This window comes from Dermochelys coriacea, chromosome 1 (assembly GCF_009764565.3).
Source record: "Dermochelys coriacea isolate rDerCor1 chromosome 1, rDerCor1.pri.v4, whole genome shotgun sequence".
Taxonomy (NCBI): Eukaryota; Metazoa; Chordata; order Testudines; family Dermochelyidae; genus Dermochelys; species Dermochelys coriacea.
In genome coordinates, this window is record NC_050068.2 from 354,412,534 (window position 1) to 354,436,972 (window position 24,439).

Genomic DNA, 24,439 nt, shown 5'->3' on the forward strand with positions numbered 1-24,439 from the left:
AGTTCCGTCACAAATGGTGGGAGAAGAGGAACACCCAATCCTCTACCTAAGCAGAAAGCTTCTCCCAAAAGAACAGAAATATGCAGTAGTCGAGAGAGAATGCCTTGCTGTCAAATGGGATATGGAGACACTGCGTTATTACCTTTTAGGCCGGCAATTTACTCTTGTGACCGACCATGCACCCCTCCAGTGGATGCAGCTGAATAAGGAAAAGAATGCAAGGGTCACCAGGTGGTTCTTATCTTTCCAACCATTCCAGTTCTGCATACGGCACAGGGCTGGACGCCACCATAGCAACGCTGATGGTCTATCATGAGCATACTGCCTGGCGTCCCAAGTTGCCCAACTCTATGGTGTTGAGCAGGGGGCGGGATATGTGATGGGGCAAGGCCAGATGGCTATGGAAGAGTAGTGGGAGATAGATATATTGGCTCCAGGCTAAACAAATCCCTGGTACCAGTTTAAGTGAAATGGAAGCTGCTCCAGGTCAATTAAGACACCTGGGGCCAATTAAGAACTTTCCAGAAGGCAGGGAGAAGGCTATGTTGATTGGGACAACTGAAGCCAATCAGGGGCTGGCTGAAACTAGTTAAAAGCCTCCCAGTTAGTCAGCTGGGAGTGCATGTCCGGAGCTATGGGAAGAAGTTGTGCGGTTGGAGAGGCTGAGTAATACATACCATATCAGGCACAAGGAAGGAGGCCCTGAGGTAAGAGTGAAGTGAGGGCTGCTGTGGGGGAAATAGCCCAGGGAATTGTACGTGTCATGTTTTTAAAAGGTCAGCTACCATAGCTGATACTATTAGGGTCCCTAGGCTGGAGCCCGGAGTAGAGGGTGGGCCTGGACTCCCCCCCCTCTTTGCCCCCTGATTAATCACTGAGTCTGGGAGACAACAGAGACTGTGCAAGGAAGGATAACTTCTCCTCACCTCCCTCGCTGGCTTATGATGAAAATGGCTCAGTAGACTGTGACCCTTGTCTCTAGAGAAAGAAGGGTTACGTGGACAGTCACAGTGAGCCTCTGACACTAGCAAAATCCGCCAGGAAACGCGGGATCCATAGAGGCAAGGACAGAGCTTTGTCACACTATTTAGTAAACTCTTAAATCCCAATTTTCATTCAAATTCTTTTGTCTAAATTTTTCCTCACAGTCAGTTTTATAATTTTCCTTTTGGCAAATTAACACTCTTGAATCACCAAGGCTTGGGGCCAACTGGTTGGGGCAGTCCTCTGTTTGCTCATACTGAATGTAATCAAGTCATGATCACTGGTCCTTAGGCAACCACCAAATTCAAATGAAATGATTAACTCATCATTTAAGTCTAAAACAGAGTTCTCATGCTGAGTATCTCTTTGTGTTACAAAATTTTATAATCTAGAAACTCTAATGGTATTTTATTATTGGCTGCATCAAACTTCCAACATGTTTCCCAAATTGATATCCTCCATAGCAACATTCTTTTCACACATCACAGACAGGTGCTTGAGGAGTAACTCATCATGTTCTCCAGTTTGATTTGGTGATCTGTCTGTGTGTGTCTCTCTCTCTGTCATACACACACACACACACTCACTCACTCTCTCTCTCCAGTACCACTCCTGGGCTTTGTTAGTTAGCATATTGACCCATATGTATTCAAGATCCTGTGGTTTATAGCTTCTAAAGCTAGAAGGCACCACTGTGAACATCTAGTCTGACCTTCTGTATAGCACCAGCCATAGAACTTCCCCAGAATTCCTAAAGCAGATCTTTTAGAAAAACATCCAATCTTGACTTTAAAATGGTCAGTGATGTAGACTCCATCACTGAGGTTTGAGTTATCAATAACTCTGAGAGGTAATGATGTCTTGTAGTCAGCTCCTTACCTCATTTACCCACTCTATCCTTCCTAAACAGATTGTAGACAGTGATTATTAACATTCCAATCATGTAAACTGTCCCAACAGGTTTCAATAATGCCAATTATTTAAAAAAAATTCTCATCAATGAGAATTTCCAATTCATCTTGTTTCCCAGAGTCCCAGAATTGGTATATAAACAACTGGAAAAACTTCCGTTCATATTCTTTATCACATTGATTCAATTTGTTCATGACACAATGAGTTAGTTTTTACCACATTTGCTTCTTTAGCACCCTCCCCTTGTTTTGTTAGTATGATGAGAGCCATGTACAGTGAATATTTAGGTAGCCTTGTTCCTTCCCCACTCTGAACTCTAGGGTACAGATGTGGGGACCTGCATGAAAACCTCCTAAGCTTACTTTTACCAGCTTAGGTTAAAACTTCCCCAATATACAAACTATTTTACCTTTTGCCCTTGGACTTTCGCTGCCACCACCAAACGTTTAACTGGGTTTTTTATTAGGAAAGAGCCGTTTGGAAACGTCTTTCCCCCAAAATCCTCACCAAAACCTTGCACCCCCCTTCCTGGGAAGGTTTGGTAAAAAACCTCACCAATGTGCATAGGTGACCACAGACCCAAACCCTTGGATCTTAAGAACAATGAAAAAGCATTCAGTTTCTTAAAAGAAGAATTTTAATAGATGAAAAATTAGCAAGAATCCCCTCTGTAAAATCAGGATGGTAAATACCTTACAGGGTAATTAGATTCAAAACATAGAGAGTCCCTCTAGGCAAAACCTTAAGTTACAAAAAGACACAAAAACAGGAATATCCATTCTATTCAGCACAGCTTATTTTCTCAGCCATTTAAAGAAATTATAACCTACGCATATCTAGCTAGATTACTTACTAAGTTCTAAGACTCCATTCCTGTTCTGTCCCCGGCAAAAGCATCACCCAGACAGACCCAGACCTTTTGTTTCTCCCCCCTCCAGCTTTGAAAGTATCTTGTCTCCTTATTGGTCACTGTGGTCAGGTGCCAGCGAGGTTATCCTAGCTTCTTAACCCTTTACAGATGAAAGGATTTTTCCTCTGTCCAGGAGGGATTTTAAAGGTATTTACCCTTCCCTTTATATTTATAACACCTTGTACATTTAGAATTGGCACTTTGCTTGCAGAACTGGTGGCCACTGTTCCATATTTCATGTCAAAATTGAAGAGATGGTTCTTAGTTTAATTAAAAAGTGTTCTGGTCCTTTGTGAGGGACACTGTCGAAATAATGTATTGTGTGAAAGGGGACTCTAAAGAGAGACCTGTTTGTGCGGAAGGGAAACTGGGTGTGCGAAGAGAGGCTGTAATGGAATCCCTAGGGTAGAGAAGGTTATTGCCCTTTGTGCCTATGAGTCTTCTCTGCCATGTATAGGACAGTTTTTGTGATATCAAAATCTCCCCATATGTGTTTTATACAAAGTTATTGAAGATTTTGACTCAGTCACTATGAAGGCACAGAGAGGAGCAGATCACAATTCTAATTCTTCATTTTTTTTTTTTACTGCAAACACCAACCTTCAGCCTTTTTTGGCCAGAAAGGTGGAATAACATCTTCATGTGAAATTAGACCAATGCATGGAAAACAAGGGCAATACTAAGGCAGTTCCTCCTGCCAGTATCTGATTATCTGTCACCCCTTCTGATTTGCTTCCTGAAATAGCAGTGCTTTGCTAGATTATCCTTCAACTTCTTTCCATTTCCAGGAGACTTTATATTATTGAGGCTTTAAGGTTTCTAAGTCAGCATAAGAGCAGATTAACAACTGTAATTGGCTTCTGGGAGGGTATATCCCTCACTTACATGAGCTGATGTTGAGAGTGAAGGTGGAAGGCAGCAGGCAGAGATTGCTTTGGGAACTGTAAGAGGAAGAGGTGATTCCAGAGGGCTCTTAGCATCCCACCACACAAATGGGGAACAGTGATAGTTCCACAGTAGATGATCTGCAAGCTGTTGAGATCCACCATTGGTACAAAAAGTTTATGACCGAGTGTCCATCAGGACAGCTGACTGAGCATGAATTTAAACAGTTCTTTGGGCTTCGGGGGCTGGATCCAGAGGCCAGTGAGTACATCGAACAGATGTTCCGCACTTTTGATATGAACAAGGTAGGTTCTTACCGAATGGGAAACTTAGACAGCCTTGTACAGCTCACAAAGAAACCAAAGTATCACAGTTAGTGCAGTCATGATTGCATCTCCAATTTTACTTCCAAATCTTGGTCGGCAAAATGCTTTTTAGCAGGGGCACCAAACTTAAACATCTAAATTAAGAAATGTGCCTTAGGGAGAGAGATGGAGTTTAGAATATTGAAAAAGAGAGAGGAGCCTGATTGTCACATTATTGTTCATTGCTCTGGCAGGGTTAGTATATTTCAGGGATCCTGTGTATTTGTAGTATGTAGGAATGCAAAATTATGCATTTTACATTCCTTTTTTTGTATTCTTGGATGATTCTTAGGTAAGAGAGGTACCATCTTCTGCTATGGCACTTCATTGTCTGTCTTTCCTGAGTTTGGTCATCTGCATAGTGAGCCCTCTTCTCAGGTGCTTGCCATAAGCTGCAGCGTATTTCTCTTGCTTCACTAATAGAGCATTGTAGGAAGTGGATGCAGGTTTAACCAGGCTCTTTTCAGCCTTTTTATTACAGTCCTGTAGTTTGCCCAGTATCAGATATCACTTGAGAATATGGAATACTAAAATAGATTTATTTGTAAACTTTACACAATGGGGCAGTTTCCAGACTGTTTGCAATTGAAATGACTGTCTTATGGATACGTAGGGGTTCCAGCTTAGGGCTTTCAACACAGGATAGAGAAATGGGGTCTGGAGCATCTAGGAAGCAGGGAGGACTCCTCCCTGCTGCCTGAAAACTCTGATTCCAAGGCTGATGCATCCCATGTAGCTACCTCTCTCCTGCAAGCTCCTGACTATCTTACTGAGGTGGCAAGCTAGAGAGGAGCATGTATCTGTAGGTCAAGGAGGGAACTAATCATTGGCAGATGTGAAATGGATAGATGACTGCAGTCAAGTTGGTAGAGGGAAAGAAAAGCACTGGGGGAAGGGGAATCAGAAGGTCTTGCGGGAGTTACCAGGTCCAAGTGCTTCCCTAGTTGTCATCTCTTTATAGAGATGCTTTGGCATCCTCTGTCTTTTTGCTTTTACAGCATTTTTGGGAAGTACAATCAGTTTACAGTGGAGAACTTAGAAACTGAAAAGCACCAGAGCTGCCTTGGGGCCCAGTACATCCAAGTCATGAGCCATTGATTCAGTGGGTCTGGAGATGTAAAGATAGCTGTCTGCTTTTATTTAGGAAAACAGTATGTCTCTAGCTCCCTTCCTTGTGACAACAGCCTTGAAAACGTAAATGGATGTAAATCAAGCTCTAAAGCTGAGAGAGATGAGCAGCTACACTCATGTACAGCAGTACAGGCCTGAGGGTTCTACATAAATATCTTATATCCCAAAGAATCACTGTACCTTCCTAAAATCCAGAGGTCAGTCCTGTGTCTAGAGTGGTGACCATGGTAAACAGGAAATTGTTTTGCAGGCCCACCCAAAAATGTTAAGACAGCTCAGACAAAGCCCTTTGCTTTCCAGAGTCACTTTCTTGAGGTATTTTGGGACTGTGAGAAGTAGTGAAGAATGGGGATGTTCAGTAGGTTATTATTAATGATAAAAGAATATTATATATATTTCCACTGCCTGGCACTATAGTGTTTAGGCACCAGGTTGTGCAGTAAATATTAATTATTTAAAAGGGCACCTTCACTCATTTTTTAATAAAATGACTAGATTTGAAGTTGGAGTAGTTAAATAAAGCCATAACAACCCAAGAGCAATGAGTGTGAAGCTGAAGTTTGGCAGGTCAGTATAGGTGACCTCCCATCGCACACAGGATGTATAACACATCTCCCTTAATAAGTATGAAGGAAGCCTAATGTGTTGAGCTCTTGTTTAGGGTTATTACAGAGCATAGGACTAAGACTCTGTGTAGCTTTGTAGTGAATGGCAACCATCTATCTTGAAAGATGATGGTGTAAGCACCGAAGTTGTTGAGTTACCATTTGTTGTTCTGCAACATTGCGAGTGGCTAAAAAGGCAAATTCTCAAGTGACAGTCTTGCCACAGATAATGCAGGCATAAAGCACAGAGCCTATGATGAAGCCTCATGCTTGAGGCCAGTAGGAATGCCTCTTTGCTTTCCTCTTACAACCACCTCTCTTTACTTTCTTTGACTTCCTGATGCAGCACAGCCGTCCAATGTAGCCTGTTGCTAGCTGCAACTTCTCAGCTTGTAGTGTCAGTGTTGAACATTTTCAGGTCCCTCTTGCAAACATCTTTGAACCTGAGCCTAGGTCATCCAAGCTTTCTAATGCATCCATGCATTGGTCTTGGACACTGCACACTGTGCAAGGCCAAGTGCTGTGTGCAGGCAGTGCTTGCTGTGGGTGCAGGAATATTTGACTGGTATTATAGACATGAGAGAGAAAAAAGCAGAAGGGTTAACAGTGGAAACAAATCAATCCCTAGTATGAGGAGCTGAATTACATAAGTGTCTCACCTAATACCAAAATTATCCTGGGGGACCTAAGAGCCATTTTTCCTGAACAGCTTAAGACTCTGAGAACTCTCCTTAGAGCAAACAGGTCAGGAAAAGCTAATTAATTTCTATACCTCACTGTTTATCTCTTTCCATGTCTAGGACTTCTCTGTTAGGTCCCATCTAGTCCATTCCTCCCATGCCCACAGCTCAGGCTACTTCAGGATTGTTCCCTACACTCTGTGCTCTGCTTTCCCCAGCCTAATTGTAAATATCCCAAGTGATGGAGCTTCTACTTCTTCCCTTGAAAGACCATTCCAAAACCCAGTAGATGCTGTTCAATAGTTCGTTCCTGCTATTCAAGCTACAACTGCCTTTTACCTCCTATTATCCCTATGTCTTTAGGGATGAGAGATTCAAATATGGCATTTCTTTAATAGCACAAAACAGTGGCCACCGGAACTTAGTGTAATATTTCTGAGTATTATCCAGCTGCTGGTAACAGGAGCCAGTAACCTGGGGGCGGTGGAGTAAAATAGCAGTGATGTATTTAGCAGTATGACATGCTCATTTAAAGGGGTATGAGTCCCCATTGTGCTTGGATGCCTTTTCTGGGACCAGCACAGAATAGTGCATTGATCCTCAGATTGGCTCTAGGTGTCTTGTATTTTGTCTCATATTTGGCACAGTCTATTTAATGCTTCAATAGAGGGCTGCCTGTCTAGAGCAGAGAGGCAATGGGTCACTCTGCAGGCTGTTAGTGGAGATCCCTCCTGGCCCAACCTGAGGCAGAAATCCCCTTTCTCACACCACCTGTGGGTAAACTCTTCTTGAGAGACTCAAAGATTCAAAGAGTTTAAGGCCAAAAGGGACAATTAGATCATTTAGACTGACTTCTTGTATATCACTGGCCATTTGATTTCACCCACTTACCCCTGTATTGAGCCCAATAACTTGAGTATAACTAAAGCATGACTGGTGTTTAGTCAAAGCAGGGTGGATAAAAGTCTATTTTAAAAAAAATTAAAGTATTTTTTTATTTAAATCAGATTTTTTAATTTAAATTAAAGTTTTCATTTTTAAAAACAAACCTATTTGAAACTATGACAATCTGTAGTAACTTTAGGCCTTAATATAATAAACTAATTTAAATTAAATTAACAAATGTCAAGCAGTATATGATAGCTGCTGAAGCTTTAAAGAAATTCAGACTACTAAACTTAAGGAAGTCACTGGCTAAGCGCGTGGAACCAGAGTTGTTTGACTGCTAAACCAGCTTTTGACAACAGTAACCTTTTCTGAAGGTGCAGAGAGAATGTTTTGTTCATTTCACTAGTTGAAGAAAATAGTCATTCAACTGAAATTTGAGAAACTGATGGGGAATTGAAAAAGCAGGAAAGCTTCTTTCAATCCATGAATGAAAATGAGGTGTGAGAGGATGAGATCTAATAATTCTAAAATCTTGAAGGACATTGTGACCAGAAACAATCTGTTCAATTCATTAGCTATAGATAATACTTCCTTTGTTTAATAAATGAATTTGATTTAAATGCAAAACATTTATACAACCATTTAAAAAGAAAAGGAGTACTTGTGGCACTTTAGAGACTAACAAATTTATTTGAGCATAAGCTTTCGTGAGGTACGGCTCACTTCATTGGATGCATGCAGTGGAAAATACATGGGGAGATTTATGTACACAGAGAACATGAAACAATGGGTGTTAGCTCACCTTACCTGATCACTCTTGTTACAGTGTGTATGGTAACACACATTGTTTCATGTTCTCTGTGTATATAAATCTCCCCACTGTATTTTCCACTGCATGTATCCAATGAAGTGAGCTGTACCTCACGAAAGCTTATGCTCAAATAAAGTTGTTAGTCTCTAAGGTGCCACAAATACTCCTTTTCTTTTTGCGGATACAGACTAACACAGCTGCTACTCTGAAAACTTAAGGTAGTTTTATTTAACTACTAATCGTAATTTTAAAATGCTGCTTTTGTGCATTTTTAATTGAATTCTAATTTTCCATCCAAATGCAATTTGGCACAAACAATCAGTAAAAAAAATTATTAATCTAATTAAGAGATTTCATTCACCTTTTTCTAACATTAAAAAGTAAAAATAAAGAATCTGAATAAATATTTAGCTATATAATTGCTTAAGTAAAAGTGTGTGTGTGTGTGTGAGAGAGAGAGAGAGAGAGAGAGCCTGGTGAGCAAAAAGTGCCAAATTTAGAGTAAATGCTATAGTCAGTTACAAATCCACATATTTTAATACTTAACAACCCATGAGAACGAACCTTTCTTTAGATAAATAACTGATAGTACAAATGCAAACAAGATTATAATTGATTATTGAAATCAAGGTTTCTTGCTTGATTTTTCAAATCAAAGTGATCAATCTACTCTGGATTAAATCATGGGATCATCATCAATGTCAAGGAATTATGACGTGATTGGAATAACAGAGACTTGGTGGGATAACTCACATGACTGGAGTACAGTCATGGATGGTTATAAACTGTTCAGGAAGGACAGGCAGGGCAGAAAAGGTGGGGGAGTAGCACTGTATGTAAGGGAGCAGTATGACTGCTCAGAGCTCCGGTATGAAACTGTGGAAAAACCTGAGTGTCTCTGGATTAAGTTTAGAAGTGTGTGCAACAAGAGTGATGTCATGGTGGGAGTCTGCTATAGACCACCGGACCAGGGGGATGAGGTGGATGAGGCTTTCTTCCGGCAACTCACGGAAGCTACTAGATCGCATGCCCTGATTCTCATGGGTGACTTTAATTTTCCTGATATCTGCTGGGAGAGCAATACAGCGGTGCATAGACAATCCAGGAAGTTTTTGGAAAGCGTAGGGGACAATTTCCTGGTGCAAGTGCTAGGGGAGCCAACTAGGGGGAGCGCTTTTCTTGACCTGCTGCTCACAAACCGGGTAGAATTAGTGGGGGAAGCAAAAGTGGATGGGAATCTGGGAGGCAGTGACCATGAGTTGGTTGAGTTCAGGATCCTGACGCAGGGAAGAAAGGTAAGCAGCAGGATACGGACCCTGGACTTCAGGAAAGCAGACTTTGACTCCCTCAGGGAACAGATGGCCAGGATCCCCTGGGGGACTAACATGAAAGGGAAGGGAGTCCAGGAGAGCTGGCTGTATTTCAAGGAATCCCTGTTGAGGTTACAGGGACAAACCATCCCGATGAGTCGAAAGAATAGTAAATATGGCAGGCGACCAGCTTGGCTTAATGGTGAAATCCTAGCGGATCTTAAACATAAAAAAGAAGCTTACAAGAAGTGGAAGGTTGGACATATGACCAGGGAAGAGTATAAAAATATTGCTCGGGCATGTAGGAAAGATATCAGGAGGGCCAAATCGCACCTGGAGCTGCAGCTAGCAAGAGATGTCAAGAGTAACAAGAAGGGTTTCTTCAGGTATGTTGGCAACAAGAAGAAAGCCAAGGAAAGTGTGGGCCCCTTACTGAATGAGGGAGGCAAGCTAGTGACAGAGGATGTGGAAAAAGCTAATGTACTCAATGCTTTTTTTGCCTCTGTTTTCACTAACAAGGTCAGCTCCCAGACTGCTGTGCTGGGCAACACAAAATGGGGAAGAGATGGCCAGCCCTCTGTAGAGATAGAGGTGGTTAGGGACTATTTAGAAAAGCTGGACGTGCACAAGTCCATGGGGCCGGACGAATTGCATCCGAGAGTGCTGAAGGAATTGGCGGCTGTGATTGCAGAGCCCTTGGCCATTATCTTTGAAAACTCGTGGCGAACGGGGGAAGTCCCGGATGACTGGAAAAAGGCTAATGTAGTGCCCATCTTTAAAAAAGGGAAGAAGGAGGATCCTGGGAACTACAGGCCGGTCAGCCTCACCTCAGTCCCTGGAAAAATCATGGAGCAGGTCCTCAAAGAATCAATCCTGAAGCACTTAGAGGAGAGGAAAGTGATCAGGAACAGTCAGCATGGATTCACCAAGGGAAGGTCATGCCTGACTAATCTAATCGCCTTTTATGATGAGATTACTGGTTCTGTGGATGAAGGGAAAGCAGTGGATGTATTGTTTCTTGACTTTAGCAAAGCTTTTGACACGGTCTCCCACAGCATTCTTGTCAGCAAGTTAAGGAAGTATGGGCTGGATGAATGCACTATAAGGTGGGTAGAAAGCTGGCTAGATTGTCGGGCTCAACGGGTAGTGATCAATGGCTCCATGTCTAGTTGGCAGCCGGTGTCAAGTGGAGTGCCCCAGGGGTCGGTCCTGGGGCCCGTTTTGTTCAATATCTTCATAAATGATCTGGAAGATGGTGTGGATTGCACTCTCAGCAAATTTGCGGATGATACTAAACTGGGAGGAGTGGTAGATACGCTGGAGGGGAGGGATAGGATACAGAAGGACCTAGACAAATTGGAGGATTGGGCCAAAAGAAATCTAATGAGGTTCAATAAGGATAAGTGCAGGGTCCTGCACTTAGGATGGAAGAATCCAATGCACCGCTACAGACTAGGGACCGAATGGCTCGGCAGCAGTTCCGCGGAAAAGGACCTAGGGGTGACAGTGGACGAGAAGCTGGATATGAGTCAGCAGTGTGCCCTTGTTGCCAAGAAGGCCAATGGCATTTTGGGATGTATAAGTAGGGGCATAGCGAGCAGATCGAGGGACGTGATCGTTCCCCTCTATTCGACACTGGTGAGGCCTCATCTGGAGTACTGTGTCCAGTTTTGGGCCCCACACTACAGGAAGGATGTGGATAAATTGGAAAGAGTACAACGAAGGGCAACGAAAATGATTAGGGGTCTAGAGCACATGACTTATGAGGAGAGGCTGAGGGAGCTGGGATTGTTTAGTCTGCAGAAGAGAAGAATGAGGGGGGATTTGATAGCTGCTTTCAACTACCTGAAAGGGGGTTTCAAAGAGGATGGCTCTAGACTGTTCTCAATGGTAGCAGATGACAGAACGAGGAGTAATGGTCTCAAGTTGCAATGGGGGAGGTTTAGATTGGATATTAGGAAAAAGCTTTTTCACTAAGAGGGTGGTGAAACACTGGAATGCATTACCTAGGGAGGTGGTAGAATCTCCTTCCTTAGAGGTTTTTAAGGTCAGGCTTGACAAAGCCCTGGCTGGGATGATTTAACTGGGACTTGGTCCTGCTTTGAGCAGGGGGTTGGACTAGATGACCTTCTGGGGTCCCTTCCAACCCTGATATTCTATGATTCTATGATCATCCAGAAAGGCATCCAGTCTTGATTTTAAAACATCAAAAGACTGAGAACTCACCACTTCCCTTGGTAGTTTATTCTAGTGTTTACTCACCCTCACTGTTAAAAAATGTGTGCCTTATTTCTAATTTGAATTTATCTGTCATCAGCTTCCAGGCATTGGTCTTGTTATGACTTTCTCCATTACATTGCATCCGATGAAGTGAGCTGTAGCTCACGAAAGCTTATGCTCTAATAAATTTGTTAGTCTCTAAGGTGCCACAAGTACTCCTTTTCTTTTTCCATTACATTAATGATCCTTATAGTACCTGGTATTTTCTCTCAGTGAGGGTACTTATACACAGTAATCAAGTCACCTCTCAACTTTCATTTTGATAAACTAAACAAATAGAGCTTTAGTGCCACTCCCCCATATAGTGCTACTCCCGCAGTGAACCCTAGTCTGTCATTCCTATATACAGTATTATGTACCCTGGTACAACCACGTCCCATTGATTATTATTATTATACAAGTTTCTGTGATGTCTATTATATTATGTCAATATCCTTATTTAATACCAGGCACTTTTTTGACCTTGCCCTCTCTAACATAAACATGTAGCAATAGGTATATTTACATTAAACAAATAATCCGTACACCACCAAAACAAGACTTTCCACTGCACATGCTGCTTCCTGTGGGAAGAGGATGAGAGAATAAACATTGCTTAATACGCAACTGGAATGTGCACAGATATTATGGTGAGGAATGCCATATAAGACTCTGAATAGAATGGAATAATGAATACACATACAGAGAGGCATTTGTCATACAGTAGTTTTCATAAGAGCAATTCCATAATATTAACCAGACTTCATAAGCTGTAGAAACAGATCACCAAAATCATAATAGTTTCCAGCTCTCAGGAGGGAGTGCAAAACAGAGGGTCTGCACTCTGAGACTGTACCTAAGGACCCCAAGGTGGAGGGGCAATGGCTGGACTCTGTTTAGGCTCCGGATGCTTAAAACACCCCTAGGGACCTAGTGGCTTGGGTTCCCACACAGCAGTATCATGGGTGGCCAGCAGGGGCAGGCCAATAATATCTGCGATGGGGTCAATTAGCTTGCTGAACAATTTGTATAGGGATGTGCTGGATTCTCTATCATTTATAACCAGATTAGATATATTTCTAAAAGTTATGCTCTATTGCAGTGGTTCTCAACTCTTTCCAGACTACTGTACCCCTTTCAGGAGTTTGATTTGTCCCAAGTATCCCCAAGTTTCACCTCACTTAAAAATTACTTGCTTACAAAATTAGGCATAAAAATACGAAAGTGTCACAGCATGCTGTTACTGAAAAATTGATTATTTTCTCATTTTTACCATATAATAAAATTAATCAATTGGAATATAAATATTGTACTTACATTTCATTATATAGTATATAGAGCAGAATAAACAAGTCATGGTCTGTATGAAATTTTAGTTTGTACTGAGTTCGCTAGTGCTTTTTATGTAGCCAATTGTAAAACTAGGCAAATATCTAGATGAGTTGATGTACCCCCTGAAAGATCTCTAAGTACCCCCAGGGGTACACATACCCCTGGTTGAGAACCACTGCTGCATTGCAACCAGATGTTATGGACTTGATGCAAGAATCAATTGGTAACAACTAAGGCCTGCATTATGTAGGAGGTCAGACTTGATCATAGTGGTCCCTTCTGGCCCTAAAATCTGTGAAGTCCCTTAGTACATTAGAATGCATGGCATCCAGATCCATTCTCTGATCTCAGCATAGGTGAATCCCTATTTGTTCCCCTGACCTCTGTCTCTGTCTTCTTTGAGGCAGAAATTAACCCCAGAAATAACTGCTGCACTCAGCTATAAACTAACACTTTTAGCTAGATAGAGCCAGACCTCAGTTAGTACAAAGGACCATTCAGGGGCCCCTAGGAGGAGAAAGTCACACATGCCTCCCCAAACCTCAGCAATAGTACAATGGACAAAGTCCCCTGTGCCTAAATATACAGAGGAATGCTCTCTAATCAGATTAGGAGTCCTATCAGCCCCTGGCCAAAGTTTCTTAATCCCAAAATAGGGTTACTTCTGCCACTGTCAGTGTGAGCTTGGAGTGGTGACGCATCATCTGGTGTCCATATTCATGGATGCCATGACGGTCAAGTCTCCTCTGCTGCATATGGACCATCCTCCCATCTTTCCTGTAAATATGCCCCAGCCTTCTCCTTAGGCTGATACCCTAACCCCAAGTTCAAGACACATTTGGGTCTCTTCCTCCTCCCAGCAATAGTAATGTGTGCTCTTGCCTAAGCCCTGAGGCTCCTGTCTGTAGTTCAGCCTCTGTGCCAGCTGATTGGCATGGACACAATCACTTGGGAATGACTGAGCTCCTGCTCTGAACTGGCATTCCTCTCCTATAATGCGAGATGGGCTGACAGCAGGAAGTCAGGGGTGAGATGTCATTCCAGTCCTCTAGCCAACCAGTGTTCTGGGGCTGGCTCTCCTGCCCCCTAATCAGTCATGGCTTGTGGGGAGAAGGACATGATCATGTACATGTGGAGTGAGGGCTTCACATCTGGAAAGTGCTGAGCACAGGGGGCTATTATAAACATGTAAGAGATAATAATTACATGGAGCCTGTTTTCTCAAGTGTTCCAGAACCATTTTGTAGAAAAATCTGAAGTTGACCCATAACTATCGCATGCATCCTGAGCAGAGCCAGGCTGCTGCCTGTTTCCTCTTCCCAACTTGGACTAAAGCCAGCCATTTTCTGCTAAGGCCAAGCTTCTTGTGCCCAGGCACTTAGCTACACCTTTCCCAGACTTGACCTTGCAGAGATATTAGCTATAGAGGCAGCACTCTCTCAGCACCTATGTCTGTGAACCCTAACTCTCATGTTCCCTTTCTTTTTCCCACAGGACGGGTATATTGATTTCATGGAGTATGTGGCTGCACTCAGCCTAGTTCTCCGGGGAAAGATGGAACAGAAATTACGTTGGTACTTCAAGCTCTATGATGTGGATGGCAATGGCTGCATTGACCGACATGAACTGCTCAACATCATTAAGGTGATAACACAGGGGGTTGTGTACACTTTGGCCCTCATTACTCTGTAAATCAGTGGGATGCCCACACTGAATCTCACCAGCACTGGTGGACCAGCAGGGAGTCCAGAGAGACTCTCAATTCTGGCATCATTCCCTGTCACAGATCCAGCAGAGCATACTCTTTTGGCCACTCACCAGACTCCTGTGAGGTGATCCAGCTACTGGATCTCGTGTTTAAGCCGCCGAAGTCTGAACTGAGTCTAGGCACTGCTCCAGCCTTAGGATTCTAGACACACTTTCGGGATGCAGCTTCTCTGTCAAGCACTCCCTACTGAGGATAGAGACCTTGTGGCCCAACTGCCTAGCCTCTCTTACCAAGGCTGATGCCTCCAGACTTCTTCTTAGTTCAACTCACTCTCTCCCTGAACTCCAGAAGTTGTAGGTATTCTGGGACCCTGGTTTATTTTACCTCTTCAAGGGGCATATGGTCAGCATAGCACATATCACATGCAGACTTTCTTTGCACAGGTTTCCAAAACACCATTGCTCTGTCTTTAATAGCGTGAGAAATACACAGGAAGTACAGGACCATAGAAAACAACAAACATCCTGAATGCACTGCCCCCACTGTAGCTCACCCTTCCCTTTGGGAGTTCTTGGGGGACATCTGAGTTCAGCTAGGAAGTCAGTTGGCTAAGTATTGACTTAGTTCTAAGTAGCAGGTTTAAAATATAACCGTAGCTAGGTCACTAAGTAAGAGTGACCACAGCATAATTTAATGCAACATTCTTGGGGGAGAAAGGGTACCAAAAACACAACAAGGTGACATTCAACTTTAGCAAAAGACATTTTAAAAAGACTGAAGAAGGTTGCTAAAAAGTCTCTCTACTCAAAATGATAAAATTAAAATCCTTAGAATCAGCATGCTGGCCGTTGTCTGACATAGCATCTTGAGTTGTATGGAACCTGCTCAGAGCCAACCTGGTAGCTTCTATGTTTCTAGGAGTGCTTTTTGTTATTTTCACTTGACACAAGGTTTGCAACCTTTTTCTTTTGGGTGCGTGTCCTTTGGGTTTACCTTTGTTGTCTCGTGTTTGGATTTCTATAAAGCACTCTGTGAGGCTGCACCTTAAATTAAATGAATAACTGCAACTAGTTCTGAATACGGTGGTCTGTTTATCCAGCAGTGTTACCTCTGGAGAGCATGTGACCCCACCAGTGCTCTATGACTTTTCCTTGGTACAAACTGATTTCTAGGAAAAGTTCAAGGGGTGAATTTTAACCTAAAGGCCTAAGTAATATGGGTCCTGCCTTTCTGCCTCTGTCATTGTCTGATTCATGGACAGTTGTTACTAGCTGCTTGGGCTAATACTCCACTATCTTGCATGAGTGGAGGCTGTTGAAGGGCATGCTCAATGATTATTAGTTGCCCATTCCATCCACCAGAGTCTGGATTTCATGCCCTTCAGAGCATGCTGTGAGGCTCGGTGGTTTCTCCAGGCTTTTCCCATGGAAACAGTGGGTGGGAGTGGGGAGACACCTTTGCTCATATTGAGGCCATTTGTGAGTGTTTTATATTCTGACCCTGCACTATGAGGTGTGTGATTGATCAATCCCACCCATGGTCCCACGGCAACAGATTAATCCTGGGCCAGCTGCTTAGTTCCTCCTCTTTTCTTCCAGGCTATTCGTGCTATTAATGGCTGTGACCATGAAACTAGTGCGGAGGAGTTCACCAACCGAGTCTTCAATAAGATCGATGTCAATGGCGATGGTGAGATTCCTGTCTCTGCCCTCTGACTCAGCTCATCCGTCGGCCCCTCACACTTCATCTTGCCAGCAATCCACTGGGGCCTGGTCTCCTCCAATAGCCTCCTTGCTAACTTTATGCTCTCTTGTCTTTGATAAGATCTCTCACACCCCTCCATCTATGTCCTTTCCTGAAGCATTGCTCCCCTCATTTAATGCTTCTGTAACCCACACACCTCCTGGGTGTGGTGTTCTGTCCTACCTAGTGGCAACAAGATCACTTACAGAGAGAAGATGATTCTGCTCTACAGCCTGAGCTAACAGCCAGTTGGCTTTTAGCTCATGCAGTAGAGGCTAATGTACTAAGCTCCAGAGGTTCCCGGTTTGATCCCGCCCGACAATGACCGGGGTCTGTGGGCATTACACTTCCCTTTCTGAATGCTCTGTTGATTGGCATTGATTATATTATCCTCCTTTCAGTCTTCATTAATCAAGTCCCATATCTGCTGCTCCATTATCTTGTCTAGGATTGCAGTCAGACTGAAAGACCTATAATTACCTGAGTGGGGAGGTTTTGGGGGGATACTGAAGGTGGGGGAGATCATCATGAGGTATGAAGGGTTTGGGATCAGAGGGGGTGGAGCAGAGAGTTCATGGGCAACTTTTTCAGCTGGACACAAATGAATGGGAAGCCTGTGAGAATGACAGGCTCTAATATGGGGCAACAAAAAATCATAAAACAATCAAGGGTAGAGAAAAGGTTTGTACATTGGAAGAGGAGAGGGGAAGAGAACTGATGAAGCTAGGAAGTGAAAGTCAGACCTGCCAGCAGCCTTGCCTTATCTGGGCCAGTTCCAGCTTTTGGACATCTGTCTTGGGAAGCTGGAGTCTAGGCTAATACCCCAGTATTGTGGTAGGTAAGCTCCACACTTTCTGCAGCCCCTCTATTCCAGATAGTTCAGGTGTCTTGAGCTACTAAGTGTCAGTACATGGCCCATTGCCCCTCTGGAAGGACCCACAAGTCTGATGTGAGTAAAGCCAACTGCTGGATTCCACGTGCACTTACATCAACCATGTCGGGGAAAAGCTGAATCACTTTTCCAAGCTCTTGATCTTTAAAGTACACTCCCAGGTGCACAATGTGTATCTTCCACCCTTCCTTGGGATGTGGGGCTCAGCAGTCCAGCGGCCTTAGACCTGTTCCCTCAGAGTTCCACCTCGCTGTGGGAGCACTGAGCTTCTTAATTAACCCTTTCAGGGACAATGTGGCCAGCAAGCAAGGAACACAGACCTAGTCAAGGAATCTTAATCGCTATCAATTTATGCTTAGGAAAGCACTAGAGAGTTACAGATCGGTGCAAAATAACAAACAGTCCTGAGACGCACTCCCTGTCCTATGCGCACCCCCACTTAGTCTGATCTCACCCCTTCTGTGAGTCTGAGGTCTGGTCAGCATTTCAGGCTAGGTAGCATCCCTCTTCTAGCCTGAACTTCTGACAGGTGGTGACCACTCTGTCAGAGAAGCCCCCTCCTTGAATCTAGTCTGACCCTGTTCTGCCAAGTATCCAGCTGGGAAATGCCAACCTGTTATGTGAGTCCTACATGAAGAAAACCATTGTCTCTTGAGCTGGGCAGTCACTGAGAGTTTTTCAAAGTTGATGGCTCCATCATCAATAGTCCTCTACAAGGTGTCCCATGTGCCTCCTGAGTGTGGCAGTGTCTGGAACAGACAGACCTTATCCAGGCCAGTCTGTTTTTTTAACTAGAACACAAAATGGCAAAATGGAGTTTACAAAACAAAAGGTAATTACAGTTTGATATAGCCATATCCCACTCTGTCATACTAGATTTTATTTTTTTGAACAGGCAGCAGAGCAGCATCAGTTACTAGTTCTTTTCCCAGGCTTGTGGTAGAGATTTTCACATTTTGATGAGTGTTGATGTTCAGTGGCAAAATGCAGAACTGTCTCAAGCCAAGGTTCGAACAGACACTTCAAGAGGTATTGGATGGTTAAATGGATAATATGATTCTATGTTGTAATTATGAATATGAATCATATGATTCATATTCATAATTACAACAGTGAAGACTAACAAAGAGTTATAGAAGAGTTATAAACTTCCTGTTTTAGGGCTTCAGCCACTCTCTAACTATTGGGGGTTAGGAGGAGTCTTTCCTGTGGACAGATTATCCTATAGCTTCCTAAAGTGCAAATTCATGCACTTAGAAACTAACAACAAGAATTTCTGCTGTAGGCTGGGGCAGGGTATGTGTGTCAACATTGGAAATGACAGAGAGTGAGAAAAATTTGTGTGTATTAATCAACTGCAGCATGCCTATGAGGCTCCAATGTAATGGGGCTATAAAAAAGCAAATGCAATCCTAACATGTATCAGGCGAAGTATTTTTCCAGTAGAAAGAGGGAAATATTTATGTTATTTTACGAAGTACTGGGAACACCTTATCTGGAATATTGGGTACATTTCTGGTCACCATGTTCAAAAAAAGATTAATTCAAATTGGAACAGGTACAGAGAAGAGCTACCAGGATGACTGGGGAATAGAGAACATAAGAACAGTTACACTGGGTCAGACCAAAGGTCCATCTAACCCAGTATCCTGTCTTCCAACAGTGGCCAATGCCAGGTGCCCCAGAGGGAATGAACAGAACAGGTAATCATCAAGTGATCCATTCCTTGTCACCCATTCCTAGCTTCTGGCAAACAGATGCTAGGGACACCATCCCTAGATAATAGCCATTGATGGACCTATCCTCCATGAATTTATCTAGTTCTTCTTTGGACCCATCTCATGTGAGGAGGCTAAAAGAGCTTGGCTTGTGCACCCTAGCAAAATTAAGGCAGAAAAAGGATATAAAAAAGGATGTCTTTATAAATACATCAGGAGAGAAACAACAAAGAGGGAGAAGAACTGTTTAAGCAATAAAGAAAAGGAGTACTTGTGGCACCTTAGAGACTAACAAATTTATTTGAGCATAAGCTTTCGTGAGCTACAGCTCACTTCATCGGATGCATCTGATGAAGTGAGCTGTAGCTCATGACAGCTTATGTTCAAATAAATTTGTTAGTCTCTAAGTTGCCACAAGTACTCCTTTTCTTTTTTGCAAATACAGACTAACATGGCTGCTACTCTGAAACCTGTTTAAGCAATGTTGGCACAAGAATAAATGGGTATAAATTTAGTCTGGAAATAATAATAAATTATTAATAAATTTAGTCTGGAAATTAGAAGGTTTCTATCAGAGGAATGAGGTTCTGAAACAGTCATCCAATAGGAGTAGTGGGTACAAACAAACTAACTAGCTCCAGGGTGGATCTTGAAATACATTATTAACAAGATTATATGCCAGGGTTTCCTGTAATTACAGGGAACGGATTTGATGACCCAGGAGATCCCTTCCAATCCTAGGTCCCTAATGTGAGGCTTCCTGACTCTTCCCCCTAAGCATCTGCTGTTCGCCATTGTCGGAGAAAGGACACTGGACTAGATGGACCATGAGTCTGATCCAATCTTGCAATTCCTGTGTTCCTAGAAGCCAGCAACCCCTGGCAATCTCTCTGTCTCCAGTGAGGATTGTACAACTCAGCATTGCACAGAATCCAGCCTTTTGAGACAGGAGAGGGAGATATTGGCAAAAATCCAATCAATTTTTTCTCTCTGTGTTTATGGAGGATGTAGAACTGGTGCCAGAAATTTTCCAAGAGAGAAAGCGGAATTAGGGATGGAAACCAGGGTCCCAGCTAAATGAGGATTGGGGGAATTAGTGTGAGATAATAAAAAGTCACCTGGGCCAGGGCAGGCAGTAGAGCCACAGGACGTATGTCGCTTTAGCTTAAATAGGTTTTCTGTCCTCTGGCCTTCCCTCTCTTACTCTCTCCTGTTCCCCCAACATAAGCCCCATTCAGTTGTCTCCCTGTGAATTCCGAAAGAGGCCTATTTCCTGAATGTTATCTTTGCCACTCCCATGCATCTGCTGTCTGCCTTGTCTGCATGGAGCCTCTCCAAGCTGCCTGCTTCTGTTGCTTCTTAGCCTTGAGAGGGCAGGAGCCAGTAGTGGCAGAGGTGGGCACAGCAGTACTTCAGGCTAGCCCTGGGAGACTCAGGTCAACTCACTGTTTAGAGCAGTTTCCCCATGGCCCTTCCTCCTTGGTCCCACAGACCTTTTCTTCTGCATAGCCCACTGCCCTGTAATGTAGCCCCAAGTGACCTGTCTCTGGAGAGAAACTAGTTCCTTATGAGTTAGCTCCTTTTTGGGAAGGAGGCAGGAGCCAAGGTCAGACTTGCATGGAGATAAAGGAGGCTCCAGACCTACCAGCACTGCCAGTTCTGGTGGCTTCAAAATGGGCAGGCTGTTTGGTACTTCCAAACACTGACTCGGGGGGGGGGGGGGTCCGGGGGCGCTGACTGATTGTGCAGGGGGCAATTATTCCCACCTTTCTCTGCCCCAGACACAAATGAGAGTGGCCTGGTCTGATCTGTCTCTGTCTGAAACAGGTGAGCTTTCACTGGATGAGTTTGTGGAAGGAGCCAGGAAAGATGAGGAGTTCATGGAGGTGATGATGAAGAGCTTGGACCTGTCACACATTGTGACCATGATCAACAACCGGCGACACAGTGTCTAGAGAGGGGTGTGTGAAAGAGAGACTACAGATGGGTGTGCAACTAGGTAAAGAAGGTGGGGGTGAGAATAAAACAGATAATGTATGTGGGTTGAGAGAGATGTGGTTCTGTGTGTGTGTGTTTTCTTTTGCGTGTCTGTGTGTGCTTGAACACATTCTGCAACTCAGACACATACACACAACACTGGTTCAGCAAACTTAGACCCCTATGATGCTATTTGATTGGCCTTCTGGGCCAAAAGGGCCAAGTGCACACCTTTCTGCCCTCCATCTGCCCCAGATTGCTCTGACATGCCCGATAACGTGGAGAGTGTCAAACCCATGGGGTGGGGCATATGTAATGTGTCCAGAACATATGTTTGAGTCTGTAGCAAAAGCTTGGAGAAAAGTGAGGCTGGAAAGCCCCAAGGGATTCAGCTTTTATTAGCATAGAGCTCTGTCAGCACAAAGCAACTCATGCTTCACTTGACGTGGCATTGGTGTGAGTGCATTAATGGTCCTGATAGCACTTCATCGTCCCTTGGTTGGGTGAAGCGCACATGTGCTGTAGGTTTGGCAGCCTGTCTGAACTGGCCCTGCTCACACAAAGCCAACTAGCTAGAAGAAACAAATTAACCGCTAAGGCAGTGGTTACCCAAACTTTTTACTAAAGTGACTCATCAACTGCATTTTTATCTTTTTTATGACCCCCCCCCTTTACATATATGCACTCTCCTCCCGTTACCTCCCTGCCTGGTATAGTGGAGATGTCGTGGGAGAGGCTGCTCTGTACTCTCCCCCACAAGAGTAGCTCCCATCTCACAGAACTGGGCCTTTCTCCTGGCTCCAGGTGTTGCTACCTGGTGCACAGGGTCAAAGTGCCACTCAGGTTTGGCACAGCCACCCCTTTGTCATGACAGAGGAGAGACTAGGCCAAATTTGAGTGAGAGGCATTGTGACCCCATGCATCAGGTCACAACGCCCAGTATGGGAGCTGGACCCACTCCATGGGATAGGAGAGACTGCACCAGGCCAGGACAAATGTATGTTTGCTTAGGGCCCCATGAGCTATCTAGAACCTTCCCATAACCCACTAGTGGGTTGGGATTCACCATTTGGGGAGCACTGCCCAAAGGGCAGTGGTGATGGATCCTGTTCCCTGCTGACTCCCAGGGACTGAACTGTACTGGGAACCATTATTAGTGTTGTTTGCAGCTTTTGCCAAAACATGGAACTCTTCTGTCTGATTAAAGTGCAAAGTGCAGTCACACTGCATGGTGGAAGGATCTCCACCCAACTTGGAAAGCCAAAAGCAGTATCCCAGTGATGAAGCCCTCTCTGTGGTCTTTGCACCTCTCTATGTTCTTTGCACCTGAAGCCATGGTCTGATTATTCACACTGTTGCTCCACTGACATCAACTGAGTTTTCACTAGTGTAGCAGAGTGGAGAACCAGGCACTCATGCTCTGGTATCTCAGAGCCTGTTGCCTCTCTATTTTGCATAGTGACAGCCAGTAGAATCATGAAACCATCCCTTTGTCACACATTCTCTGTTTTCTTTTCAATGCAGCTAACAAATAGCCTGGTTTCTGATACTGTGGCTGCCAATGCTGTACTTCAAACCAACACTGTTTGTAAACTGGTCTGCACCTTTGCTCATGTGGGGTACTGGTACTGCTGGCAGAAAGCTGTGGGGTGGGGAGAGGCAAAGCTCAGCAAATAAATTACGACTTGCACCAGAGTGCGTGTTCCCAGCTGCGGATTTGTTGGCTGAATATGGTGGAAGGGGATTACTGCCACTGCCACGACCTAACTCAAGTCCAGCTAAGTGTGACAGAGAGACTTATAGACGCACACCTTTCATCACCTCATGAAATTCCTAAGAAGACGATTGTGGTTCCCTGTGTTGGATTTTGCTAATCCAGTGAGATCAAGGCACAATTTCTTTGTCAAACTCTGCTGTACATGAGTTTTCCTCTGCAAGGGACATTTACTGCTTCCATATACATTTTGTGGGCTGAGGTGGCTCCTATGAAGAGAGGGATGCTGCAGATGTCCTTCTGGCTAGGTGCCAGTGGAACTCTGGGTAGAATGCAGTGTCAAGAGTATTCCTAGTGACACTGAGCCCTTGCACCAGAGAATCCCAAGTGATCTGTGACCCCTGCTGCTGTGCTGTGCATAGGGAGGGATGCACACCAGTGTCTGCTGCACGGGGAAAATCTAGTTTTTGCTTTAATAGGACACTAAAGAATTTTCCATATATGCTGCCGATGTTCAAGAGAAGTCACTAAATAGTTACAGATGCTTGTCGTGTCTTGTACTGAGTAGTTCTACATACTTATGAGCATATATAATATTCTTGGCATGTGCTGAAGCACAAATACACCTGTACAATGCAGTCTCCTTATTAATTTTGGCTATCTGTAAGTATTTAGTTATTTTTACACTATTTAAGTCAGCTGACATGTCCTTACACCCTGCACGTCACCCCTTTTCACAGCATCCTTCACAGTCAATGAATGCTTTGCACTAACAAGGCACTGGGCAAAACATGGCTTTAGTGAGGTGCAGGAAGGTGGTGCTGTGTTTAGATTCATTAGTCCTGTTCTTTTTTTTTTTTTGTTGGAGAATTTTACTGTTTGCCTGTTGTCTCTGTGGCCAGTCCATCCTGTGACCGATGGAGCCTGCAGGGCATGTGCCTTTATTAAGAAGTTTTGTTGTTTTGAAGGAATGGGGAGGATTTGTAAATATGAAGTTATTTTTGGAAATATTTGGCTTTCTTTGTATAGTTAAGAATAAAAAATTCTATAAATCCAAGCTCACTCATGACAGTGCCTTTTATCAGCAGAATTGTGAGCAGGTGCTGGGAGGGGTGATTGCCACACTTAGAAGACAAATCTAGTTCTATGTTTGTATTTCATCTCCTAAAGTAGAGTGAATAGTCAGAGAGCAGTTCATTTTCAGCATTCCATGAAGCACCCCTGCACCACCCCGATCTCTAATAGCCCAAAACTCTGCCTTGAATAAAGGTGATTTGGGGGCAAAAACTTGATTTTAAAATAGATTTTATTTGAGCCTTCACATCTTATTCTTTCTTATTTTCCAGACACCCATAATATTTGGGTCACAAAGGTGGTTATTGTTGAGAGAACTAGTGTCAGTTTTAGCCCTGCATCAAAGCTGGGCTTGTTTCAGAGACTAGAAGGGACTGGGGAGGAAAAGGTGCCTTTCTGCTACCTTTTCAAATCTCCTGTGCTGGGACTGCCAAGGGCTGGATTGCACCCAGCACAAGTTATAGTAGTCTCATTTATTAGCTGTTAGAGAGGTTACACAAACAAGCACTTCTCTATGGATCAGAGGTTATTTAATATTTGT

The 24,439-nt window shown here is 43.7% G+C and overlaps 1 protein-coding gene across 1 annotated transcript; it reads left to right on the plus strand.

Annotated features, from left to right (window-relative positions):
* Positions 1-3,726: 3,726 nt before the first annotated feature.
* Positions 3,727-23,881, plus strand: LOC119849174 (guanylyl cyclase-activating protein 1-like). Its single transcript, XM_038385995.2, has 4 exons — positions 3,727-3,996; positions 14,567-14,716; positions 16,379-16,469; positions 20,961-23,881. Exons 1-4 carry the CDS (start codon positions 3,799-3,801, stop codon positions 21,086-21,088), a joined length of 567 nt encoding a protein of 188 aa, XP_038241923.1. The 5' UTR covers positions 3,727-3,798; the 3' UTR covers positions 21,089-23,881.
* Positions 23,882-24,439: the final 558 nt, after the last annotated feature.

Coding starts and splice junctions, on each gene's coding strand:
- LOC119849174 (XM_038385995.2), top strand. CDS start 3,799: ATGGGGAACAGTGATAGTTCCACAGTAGATGATCTGCAAGCTGTTGAG. Junction 3,997..14,566: donor GCACTTTTGATATGAACAAG/GTAGGTTCTTAC, acceptor TTTTTCCCACAG/GACGGGTATATTGATTTCAT. Junction 16,470..20,960: donor GATCGATGTCAATGGCGATG/GTGAGATTCCTG, acceptor TGTCTGAAACAG/GTGAGCTTTCACTGGATGAG.